The sequence below is a fragment of the Ambystoma mexicanum genome, chromosome 8 (assembly GCF_040938575.1).
Source record: "Ambystoma mexicanum isolate Mex_15411 chromosome 8, UKY_AmexF1_1, whole genome shotgun sequence".
NCBI classification, from domain to species: Eukaryota; Metazoa; Chordata; class Amphibia; order Caudata; family Ambystomatidae; genus Ambystoma; species Ambystoma mexicanum.
This window is the reverse complement of record NC_090929.1, coordinates 345915186-345927609: the sequence shown is the minus strand read 5'-3', so window position 1 is coordinate 345927609 and position 12424 is coordinate 345915186. Positions and strand designations below refer to the sequence as shown.

General features: G+C 44.6%; 1 protein-coding gene across 3 annotated transcripts in view; it reads left to right on the top strand.

The window, feature by feature from the left end:
- The window catches only part of PNPLA7 (patatin like phospholipase domain containing 7), a 2986886-nt gene that overhangs the window by 2677432 nt on the left and 297030 nt on the right, over positions 1 to 12424 (top strand). For all 3 annotated transcript variants that reach the window (XM_069609797.1, XM_069609798.1, XM_069609799.1), the window contains one exon: positions 4312 to 4464. In XM_069609797.1, the coding sequence (XP_069465898.1) occupies positions 4312 to 4464 (153 nt within the window). The remainder of the gene's footprint in view (positions 1 to 4311; positions 4465 to 12424) is intronic.

The following is a 12424-nucleotide window of genomic DNA, read 5'->3' as shown; positions in this document are numbered from 1 at the left end:
AGTGCCCCCTTGAAAAACAGACCCAGGGGCAATCGAATTACCCCTACCAGTACTTCCACAATATGATGGTTTGTACTGGTTCTGTTCACAATTTGAGACTAGTACAGCCAATGATGACTTTACATGCCCTGGGAGACAGTAGTCAGTCCCAGGGTATGGAGTCTATGTTTGGGGGTCACAATGACACCCCTGTGTTACTGCACTGAGGGTGCTGTGTAACACACATACCAAAAACACATGAAGCCCTATGGAGTAAAAGACCCCATAGCCCATAAAACACATTCACAGTCAAAGGACATTCTCAAATCATGCCTAAGAGTGGGAGAAAAAGAGTCTCACTCTTAGCAGGAGAAAAAAATAAACCCCAAACAATCCAGCAAAGCTGATGGGGGACTCACTAGGTTTGGGAAATTATCCTTAACAGAGAATTCTCCCTAACAGTCATGAGGACTTCAAAGGAGGCTAGCCTCGCTGGCCAAAAGCCTTGACTGAACAGAAGGCGTTGTTAAGCTGTATTTTTTGCTGCCGGTGTGTAAAAGGGAGACTGACTTGTGATAGTGAATGAAAAGGCCATTTACTTTTGAAGTGCTTGTTAGGTTGTCAAGAAACCACGAGCGAAATCACATTGTAGCAAGGATGAAGAATGGTGAGAGAGTGCATGTGAGAGAAGCTGCACGAGAAAATAACTAAGAAAGGAGGCAAATAGTCAAAAGTGGTCCTACTAAGAGAAAGTCAAGGGTACACACCCCCTTGTAGAGTAGAAGGTCTTTGACAAGAAGTGAAAGGAACTGCAGATAACAGAAGGCCTCGGGAGAGGAGGCCGGTATAAATCTTTGAACTGTATCCAGTATTATGGGTTGTGCATAGAAAGGCAGCCGTGAGAAAGAGAAGCTTGATTGTGAAAAGTAAACGCACCTGCTACAATATAATAGAGTGTCCCCGCGAGGCGGAATCGCCTATCGGAAGTCTCTGTATCAAACTGGCAAGTACGTAAAAGTGAAAGCGTGAAAGATTGCAAAGAAACCAGTGTGATGCTGACGGTTTGAAGGCTTGTGCCGGATCGAGGGAAGCCCCAACTGTCTGCAGAGGAAGGTCTGAGCCCAGAGGAGTGGGACCTGAGTGAACCGTTGAAAGTGAACCAAATATTTGCTTAAAAAGACATTAAGATTTCCTGAATACTATAAGCTTATAGAACTGGTAAAGTTAACTGAACTGTGATTTGAAGGCTACAGTGAACCCGACGGAGGGATGCCATGTGAAAGCAAGGGAAGGCGATTCCCGCATTTTGATAAAGTGACTGAACAGTGGAGTAAAGATGAAGGTGAACCCAACAAAGGGGTATCACGAGAAAGCTGCAGAAGATGGTAATCCTGCATTGTGAGAGCTTGGAAAAAGTCTTGCGCTGCCAGGCAAAAGACATTGACTCGAGGGGACCTGCCTTTTTGGAAGAAACAGCTCCTTGATGCCCATAGAGCCAAGGGGTGCTCACAGTCATGCCACTGTTCAGCCTTGTTCCATGAGGCAACATGGGGAAGGGAGTCTATTAGTTTAGCAGTCCTGAACTACTGAAACTATTTTGGACATTTTAGTTTGCATTACACTCTTTTGTCATACATATCATTGTCCCGCACCCTTTTGTTGTATAGAGTAAGGATTTGGCAATAGATTTTTTTAGTATAGGTCATTTTGTTTTGACACAACACCACTAGGACAGCGTTTTCTTTACTTTGATGGTCGTAGCTTGCTCCGATCTTAGATTTAGGTTTATATTAGGCATTTTTCTCACCCTTATACTGTTTAATAAACATCCTTGGATTATACTCCTTGTGTCTGCCGTGCTTCTGATAACCATGCCTTCCTTACAATACTCTTCAGTAGGTTACCTGGCCCACCCTTCACCCAGCTGTGAATAATGCAGTTCTCTATATATGTGATTTCCATATGCAATCAGAACTTGTTTGACAGTTGTTGCAAGGAGAAAGGGATTTAGATGAGAGGATGGGGCAGTGCTCCATGACAGTTGACCCCTCATTAGTTAAGGGTTTACATAATATAATGCACTGTTATGGTATGTTATGTTAGATCTTTTTTATAGTGTACCAAATCAACACCCGTTGGTCTAAAATCACAGAGGCTTGCCTGAAAATTAGTTTATTGAACCCCTGCCTTGGATTTCTAGGCCCTGCTATGCATTAGAAAGAAAAGGGAAGGGGGGGAATAGAATACAGATTAAACAAACAGGAGGATCTATAAGAAAGCGGAAGGTGTCTCACCCACCAGTCCCCAGAGATCTGTCATCCAGGTGGCCAGGACTCCGCCATCTCTTTGGATCCAGTTCCTGGGGGTGGACCAGTGTGGGAGGAACACCTGGGTGAGGGGTCTTTGAGGAGTGGGATTGGGACACCGGATGGTGAGACGCGGTATCCCCTTCCCTGTAACACCTTTAGCCCATGCTACCAGGTAGGATACTTAGGAACTCTACCCCCGAACCCCTTCTACAACATGAACACTTTCATGCGGACAACACGCTATGGGACAAAACAGAATAACACCCGAGCAGTATACCTGAGGTGTCCCAATTCAATGGTCATGCGAGGTCAGACAATTACTGACAATCACGCACACCTAACTTCCATTAAGCTTCCCCACACAGATAAAAGGCGGAGCACGAAAGCACACTCTGAGCAAGGCAAAGCACATGAGGAAACAGCAGTTTCAAGACTGCAGCTGAATGAGAGAAGAAAGACTGCAAAACAGCAGGGGATCGCAAGGAGGGAAATTCCCTTGACCTTTCAGACAAGGAATTGTTACATTCAAAAGCCCTCGAGATTAGAAAGCGTAATACAGGAAATCAGGCTAAAGAATCCTGCATTGTGTGTCGGAGATACCCAGGGTCCTCCTGTGTCAATAATCAAGGCTGGGAGAAGCAGCAGCTGCCGTGGTACCGTCCTTGTCTCCAAGAACAAAGCAGCGTCAATGAAATCAACACAGCAAGTGAGTTTGGGAGACGATACAACACCGGTCTGTGTTGAGGCCAAGGTTTGCAAGGAGCAACATTGTATGGCGAGTGCTGAAACGAACATTATTAAAACCTGTGTGATAAAAGACGCAAGTAAATTTGAACTGCTGATGAATGATTGAACTTTAAAAGCAAGACACAATACCTTTTGACAGAGCGGTCCGGCACCGCGTAGGTGCTCAATCGAAGGTCTCTCTAAGATATCCAACTGAGAAGTGACAGAAGTGAAAGTTAAAAGGGGTTATATTAAGAAGAAAACAAAGAATTGTGAATCGAAGTGGTCCTGCGACGGGTCAAGCAAAATAAAGAAGGTTTGGTCCGAGCCTGGCGGAGGGAGACCAATTGAAGGTTTTTGTGTTGAAGTAGATAACCTTGGTCCGATCCCAAAGGAGGAGAGATCAATTGAAGGTTTCGTGTTAAAGTGAGGCTGAGCCTGGCGGAGGACGACTCAGGGTGAACCATAAATCACCCGAGAAGTTGTACATGTGAAATCCTGAGAAGAAAGGAACTTTAATGTTTGTTGTGTTGCATCAGGCTCTCTGAAATAAGAGACTTTGAATGCCAAAGAGACTTTGGCACAGAAGGCCCTGATGCTGATGTTTTGACCTGCATGCTCATGCTAGAAAAGCCAGAGCGTGTGCTAAACTTGAGTGTGTTGCGTTGTCTCGTGCTGAAAACGTGGGGAAGGGAAACCAACGGCTTAAATATCCTGAAATATTTCTTGAACACATTTCTTTTACATAACCTCGATTCCCACACTATTTGTATTTAGAAGTAAGGATTGGCAATAGGTATAAAAGTATAGGCCCTTTTATTTTGACAAGACTCTCCTAGGACTGCGTTATTATTATTTGATGGTCGGAGCTTGCTACCATCTTTAGATTTGGGAATATATGCACGTTTTTCAAACGCAATTGAAGTTCAATAAGCACCCGTGAACTGTGATCACTTGTGTCTGTCTTACTGTTTGATACCTTGCCTTCCTTACAGATCAAACAAAGGGTGGGCAGGTTAAAGGAAAGATAGTGCTTGTTATAGCTCAAGTGCATGTTGATTTGTGGAATAATCATTGACCATGATAACAGAACTCCTGGGTATAAGAACTTTTTTTATGTTTTTTGTTGTTAATTGGTTAAAAAACAAACCTTATACACAATACATGACAGACAGTTCCAAGTGTGGTATTGTGCTAGAGATGGGCCTGTAAGAAAAACATAGCAACAGGAAATTGTGGTGTTCTTTGCAGGTGTTTCCATTGCTTAATATGTTTATCTGTATGCCCGTGATTGCAGGTGCTGAACATGGCTGAAATTCAGACACGCCTGGCATACGTATGCTGTGAGCGTCAACTGGAGGTGGTCAAGAACAATGAGTACTGCGAGTACATGCGCCCACCCATCGACAGATATGGAACCCTGGAGTTTGGAAAATTTGACGAGATTTGTGTAAGTTTCTTATCTGTTATCTTTTTTCTTTATGTGGGAGTGACAGGGGGAGTGAAAATCTGCTGATGCACTATTAGGCAGACAACCTCTGAAACGATATACTGCTGCTTCCACATCTAGGCTGACTTATACCGACAATAAAGCAATGGAAACCTAACATTTAGGAGATGAGACACGCCATGGATCAACTGGTTTGTGGATATTTGTAGTTTACATGGATCACCTTGTCTTAAACCACCCATTGTATTAATTCATCTGTCTGCAGAAGCAAAAATATGCTTGAGGCCTTACAGATGGAGTTGTATGGCAACTGGACTAAAACCAAGGCACCGAACCCTTGATGCGCTGCGCTCTTTAAGATGGGGAAACCCTCTGCACCTGAGTCTCTAAGATGGCTACAGTGAATTGGGTCTGCTTCGAGGAGGAAAGGCCAGATTCCTAGAAGTTGTACCGTAGTCCGTGGACCGGTTTCTTGCAAGAAGATGGCTGTAAAGCGGCCTACCTCCAGCCATTAAACACGCGTATTTCCATCCTAGCAGGCTTTTTGTTGAGCTCAATAGTTGTGCTCCCTTACAGGTTGTTGTTTGTTGTGAAGAGCTGTAAATTCACTTTATAGATTGTTATGTAGTATATAACATGAAAAACATTCATTTATTTAAAAAAAGATGCTGCTTACTCTGTTTCATTTTGGTGTACATAAACATAGCAATCCAGGCATTGTTTACTGTGTACAAAGTAGAACTTTTACATATGTGACTATTTATAGTAATACTTAGCATTCGTTATGCAATTATGGCTCATTACAGGTAATGGTAGGGTAATAGATAAGGTAATCTTCTGCCCCTTACAATATGAGTTTCGCCCCTCCTTAGAATCTTGATCTTTCATCAGGTTTCCTAGGCGCATTGAAGCTTGTAAACAAATGTTTTCAAGCAGCGTCCTGCACCATTAGGTTGGATTGCATGGGCAGTTATTAACTATGACATCTATGCTTTACAGCTCGCAATACTACTTCTCATGTGCAGAGTGCAGTTCAAACAATCTTGGATGATCCAGCATCCTGATAGAGAAATCAAATTAAAAATTGAATAATCTTTTTTTCTGATCTGCCATGCATTGTGGCGACTCTTCTTAGTGAACACAAGTGGCATCCGACCCGACCTAGCTCTAGGGATGGGTGAGTTGTTTTGCTTCACTCGTCAAACTGCAGTAGGTATAACCGAGTTAGTTGACAACTGCATGAGGCATTTAGTATGAAAAAGATCAGACAGTTTTGCATCTGAACTAACATAACTGCATATTAGGTAGTGTAATGAATCAGGAGTAAGACTTGGACACAGGAGGCATTGTGATGATTGCTATAGACTTTAATTAAAGTAAAAGTAGGGTTGGAGAAAGACCTATCTCGCCCTGTCACTATAAGGGATTTTCCTGCCTCAACGAAACTAAAGATGTCAGTGTCAGAATGTTCAAAATTAAAGAGTTCTCTGTCCTGATTCCAAAATCTTATCCTGACCCTTACAAGCTAAACTAAAAGAATTGTACACATGGGCAAAGTCTTTCACTTGGCCAACTGTAGGCTTTCCAATGTTCCAACACAAAGATCAAAAGGTGCACAAATAAATAATCAAAGTTCCACAAGGTTTCATAATCCTCAGGAGGAGTTGGGGTGAGGTGGTTCCCTTCCCCTGAGTCTATCAGCTTTTAACCACAATTCTCTTTCCATAAATATGCAGTTATCCAATCCAGGGGTTATGGCTCCCTTCCCCTAGACTTCACACACTCAAGGGTTCTTTTGCTCCCCTTGACTTGCTTCGCTCTCCACAGTTTAATCTCCTTTCCAGCCCAAGGGGTTTTGGATCCTTCCCCTGGGTTTCGTATGCTTTCCAGAATCTGCTTTTCCTCTTCTGGCACCTCTTGTACACCTCTTATTTGAAATTGGGTTTGGGTCCCAGCCTTGCAACAACACTGACTGGTATCCTCTCCTGCCAGGGCTTTCCCAATATTCTCTTTCCCTTTGGGCGCGGGTCTCCTGACTCACAGTCACATTGCCTGCTACAATGTCCGGCCACAGCTTTCTTAATTTTCTCTTTCTCTTTGAGGGCGGATCTCCCGGCTCGCAGTCATATTGTCTGATATACTCTCCGCCAGGACTTCTTCCATATGTTGCAATTCAGTTCTTTCAGGTACTGGGTCTTTGACCCCCTTTCATTTGTCTCCCTTCTAAATGTACTCCGCATCCCAGCTCCCTCAACCGAGTTCGCCCTGTCAATGTCTGTGCCTTCCCTTGGCATGCGGTATATGCCACAAAGCGCCCCAGTGTCCCACTTCCCTTCTCTGGGCTGACTGTGTTCTCAGCTGGCAGCTTTGGCGTTCTCCACTGCTCTCAGCTTCTCCAGCGGGGCACCTCCTGCTTCTGCTGGCGTCCTGCTTGTTCTCCAGTGTTCGCCGTGCCTGTACCTATTCTCGTATGCCTCCCTTGCTGCAGGTCTGCTTGCGGTGAACTCTTCCCCTCTGGACCTCTTGTGACGGTGCCAATTGAAGCCCTTCTGCTCCTTTCTGGAGCTGATCTGCCTTTCGCTTCCCGACCCAAGTTGTGTACAATGGATCTCCATCTTACATGTGGTCCTGGGATTTTTTAAAAATTTCTGGCACCTATCGGATGCTTACAAATACTAGAGTACGTCCCTAGTTCCAATGCTTTTGTGCTCTGCATGACTCTCAGCCTCTTCCTCTTCTCAGCGTTTTGACAGAAGCTGCTAAAAAGAGCCCTGTACTCAGTATAGATGGGTTGAACTGGATCTGTACTACAATAGGCCATACAGGTTTGTGAACTTAGCGGGATGTCATACACAGAGTAGAAAGGGGGATATCATGTTTCTACCTATGAGTCTCCTACCCTCCCACAAGAGTCCCCTCCCCCCATGTGGTCCTCCGTCGGATAGTCACCCCCAGAGTCGGGATCAGGTAGTGGCTGCCTTTCCCTGGCCACATGGGAAGAGAGTTTCCCTGGAAAAGAAGTGATCACATCACTGGATTCAGCACGGTAGGTACAATGACACAAGCTCTTAATCATGTCTGCTGGGGCTAGCAGATGTGTGCATGCTACTTCTTTCAATTTTCACAAACTTTACAGGAGAAGAATGTAGACACTTTCTGTTAGATTATCAAATTGACTGTAGACTGAGCTGTGACTTCATAGAGGTCAAAATAGTGTTGTTGTTAACAATGCATAGTTATTAACTGCAGAGCTAGTCTATGATGCTTGCTATTGGCCCTTACTCATTTATGGCCTTGGACCACAAATCGGGTGCACATAAGGAGGATAAAAGATAATCAATAGCAGTGTTGCCTTCAATTCTACTCTACGTAAGTGTGGTTGGAATCAATCCTCATCCACTCTGATTGAATGTAATTCCATCCAACCAACATGGCCTAAAATTACTGTGAAGCAGGCGTGCAGGGGTTTCAGCCAATCAGGTGGCTGAAGAGTTCCATGCACTCTGTTTTGCTGGGTTTCTGAGCCCTCCAACCAATCAAATGGTCTGCATTCCTTTTCTTTTTTGATTGTCTGAAATGTTTGCCATTTCAGAAGATCACACCCACCTGGACCTCTACACCAGCCAATTGGAAAATGAGGCAACTTATTTAGCAAGGCAGGGTTTGGCCGCGCTGGTGACAGAAATTATGCCGAACCCTAATGCTGCTCAGTGAAGTTAGTTATTTGTCCTCACCTGATGTCTTCACTTGAGCTACAGGTAGGGACATATAAAGGTGTGGCAACATATTTTTTTATTGACCCACTCTAAGGTCAAGATTGCTATTAACATGTGAATCTGCTTGTGAAATTGCGCCTTTACTCTCTTCTCTTTACTAATCCGCTGTCTGTTGTAAGTGAGCTCGAGTTGATGACTTGTTCTCGTAGATGTGGGGATGCATTCCGAGCAATCCCATTGTCTCTCAGCATTCCAATTGAGTCTTAATGCAGAAAGCAGTTATTGATTTGTCATCCTAGCAACTTAGTCACAGCATGTACCAAAACCATGGTCAGCAGTTTTTGTACTTTAGTGTCTCTGTGATTGAACCTGATTGAAGCATGATAGGCACAGTTTTCCAAAAGTCTTCTAGTGATGGCTTTGGTATGTTAGTATGTTTCCCTTTAGTCATCCCTCACTCTGAGTGGCAAATGGCTTACTAGTCCAGGCTTCATTTTCAAGAGGGGAGAGGTGTGATAGTAAAGTGCAGTTTATCATCAGATAATCACACAATAAAAGGATTGCCACAGAATTATTCATCACTTTTTTGCTGGTATGTAAAGGGTTTAAATACTTGAGAATACTTTAGATCAGTTTCAATGTGTGCCCATGTAAAACGCATACAAGGAGTTCCTGCTTGTAGTATAGAACTTTCATTACTCACTAATTTTGGAGGGGAGCTGCAGAAGCGACAACCTTTGGGCTGGCGCTGATGAGAGACACTACCCAAGGTTGTCTAGCCCACGAGTCAACAAAGAAGAAGTACCTGAAGCAGGATTGCAGGACAAATAAAAGTTTCAGGTGCAGACAGGTTTGAGATGTCAGTGGCCTGTGCAAAATCTCTCAGTTTCATCATCAAAAATGACTTCTTATAAAAATGCACATCTCCAAGAACAACCCAACTTCACAATACCAGCTCGCACTTCACCCCAAAGTCAAACCCTTTATCTCCGCTCTGAGTTACAGAACAGTTGTCCAAGTTCTGATCATCTACCACCTAGACAGTTGGAAAGCCATTCTCTCAGGAGTCCTGTTTTTGTAGCATGTCTCATCGCAGGCCTAAGAAAATTCAATCCCCCACCCTCAATAATTTTCACTGGCTATTCTTTCACTGTCGCATCATGTACATGACAGCCTGCATCACCTGCGAAACAGTCACAACCACAACACCACTCTATCTAACGGAATTCACTATCTCTGGGCACCAACACGCCATCAGAAACAAACTAACTAACTAGACAAACTGTCTTTTCCTGCTACACACTGTGATAAAGTCCAATGCCTAACTGTGGGGATATCTAGTAAGGTGACCAAGGAGCTCTCCCTATGTTAGTGAATGATGGAGTGCAGGAGATATATGGGGTGATCACTTGTTCACCCTTACTCAATCCCAGACATTGAGCTGAGAACAATCACATGCGACACGCCCATTAAAGGGAGAGCATGATTGTATAAGAAACTGGGCACCTGTTGGTAAGGATACCCCAGATTCTTCCATGAGTTACTAATTGTTGTTAAGACACTTACTAGAACCGCACAGACTGCGCTATCAGATGGTATTTTGCTGTAATATACCCAAGTGCTCGCATGCAGGTGCAGTCAAAAATGTTACCCCTCCAAGATGCCAGACTGGGCTTTTAGGACCTCGGTCCACACTCCATGAACAAGCCGCACACAATCAATAAAACCGCCTAGCAGATGAATCCATTGCACTCAGCCAATACCCTACCACCACTATGGAGTCCTAACAGCTGTAACTTTCTAATCCTAGCCTGGCCCTAGGGAAGAAGTCATCGGAATATGCAAAGCCGGCTCATAAAGACAGCAGTGCAGATGTTTGTATTCGGAGTAGACCGCAGGAGTTTACATTGAGCAGATGAAATAGGTGATTACAAGAGGAATTTGGGGTTTAGACTGCTTGTGGCAATAGGAGGTGATGGTGAGCAGAGTTGAGGATATGGTGAACAATGTTGAGTAGGTGGTGAGCAGAGTTGTTGAGGTGGTCAATAGAGTTGCTGAGGAGGTGAATAGAGTTGTTGAGAAGATGAATAGAGGTGTTGAGGTGGTTAAAAGCGTTGCTAAGAAGGTGTTGAGCAGAGTTGCTGAGGAGTTAGGTTATTGTCAACCGGGTCTGAAATGTCCTCCTCTACCTCAGAGAGTAAACACTCCCTCTCCACCCCTTCCTCCTCACCTGACGATACCGACAAAGAATCCACTTTCTTCTTCCGTCTTCTAACTGGTAGCTCCTTCTTTTTTTATGAAAATATGGCCTGCCTCGAGAGGAAGCCACTGTGCCCCCAAATTCTTGGTGGTCCAGTGACCTCTCTTCCGGAGCAGCCAAGTTCCGTGGGGAAAAAGCCACAAGGCATAAAAAAAACAAAGTTATTTGATAATCTGTGGGCTATGTGCTGCCGGTGCTGCGAGAATCCTGAGTGGCTGGAGTGACGTACCGGAAGCAAACACAGGCAATGTCAAGGTAGCAGGATAGCACCGCGTAATGGAAATGGAACCAAAGAAGAAATGCCAGGGCAGTGGAAAGGAGGAAATGAAGGGAGCTGAGAAAAACCGGGCTCAGGAATGGTGAGCGAGCTGATAAAGGTAGGAGCGCAGCAGAAAGGAAAAAAGAATGATAAGGGGCAGAAGGAAAGACGAGGCCGGAGAGTTCCGGAGGCACAAATAGGGGAGAAAAGAAGGAATACAGTGAAAGACAGATGGATAAAAGGAAAAAAGGAAAGGGGCGGATCACCGCTAAGCAAAATGATACCTGAGCGCTTACAATGAAGGAGAAAGAACAGGAATGTTGCAACGCGCTGGCCGCTGAGGGCTACCGAAACAAAAGCATTTGGCAGCGGCCATGTTGCAAAACCAGTAGACCGCTAACCGAGCGTACGGATAACGTAGAGGAACAATCAATGGAGGCGAAGTCTCCATCTATTCCATACGCGCCACCTCCCCAGGGGTATGACAGTATGCCCCCTCCGGAGGCCAAACACTCCTGGCTTGCCTGGGTGATACCTGTGGAACTTCCTTACCAAGAGAGGAGCATGAATATTAGAACTAGGTTCCCAGGAATCTTCAGAGCAGGGTTACCCCTTCCAATGTACCAAATATTCCAAAAGTCCTCTACGGTACCTGGATTCACAAATCTGTGACACCTCATACTCGTCGACGGAAGGATTGGTAGGTAGGTTTAAACGGGGAGTTATGCGTGCCCAAGTGTCTGGTTGGTAAGAACGTAACAGAGATGTGTGAAATACAGGATGAATGCGTCATATACTGCTTGGGAGTTTGAGACGAAAGGTCACAGGATTTATCTTAGATGTTATCTCGTATGGTCCTATAAAACGGGAAGATAGTTTGGAGGGATGAACCCAACGAGGCAGATATTTGGTGGAAAGCATCACCTTGGAACCTACTTCCCATTCAGGTACCTGTCTCCGGTTTTATCAGGTTTTTATCAGCCTGGGACTTGTAACGGTCACAAGCTTCTTGTAAGCTTATCTTGGCCATTCTTTGGGCTTCTTGAATTTGGTTAAGGGAAGCTTCAATGGACGATAAATTGGAACCAATGGGTAAAGATGGAATGATAGACTGGGGGTGTACCCCATAGGTACAAAAAAGGGACTCATCCCTAGAGCAGTGTGTATAGAGTTATTGTAGGCAAACTCAGCAGTGAGCAGCAAAGAAATCCAGTTATCTTGTTGACGGTTGATATAGCAACAAAGGTACTGTTCAAGGGTTCCATTGAACCTCTCGGTCTGCCTGTTAGTCTGGGGGTGAAAAACTGAAGAGAACGCCCTTTCTATACCCAGTCTTTCACACAGAGCCTTCCAAAATTGCGAGGTGTACTGACTTCCCCGATCAGAGATTATCTTCTTATGGAGGCCATGGAGACCAAAAATGTCCTTCAGAATACATCTGCCATTACTGAGGCAGTAGGCAAACCTGCCAGTGGGGAAAATGGGCTAACCTGTAAAAAGAATCCACAGTTACCATCACGCAGAAGCAACCTTGGGAAACGGGTAAGTCGACTACAAAGTCTGTTGATATGTGCATCCAAGGATCTGATGGTACCGGCCCTTGTTCAAGAAGACCCAACGATTTCTGGTCTGATGCTTGCTTCGAAGACAGACCTGGCACGTCTGTAGGTATTCAGTGGTATCTGTAGCCATACTAGGCCAGTAAAAAGAGCGTCTAAGGAGGTA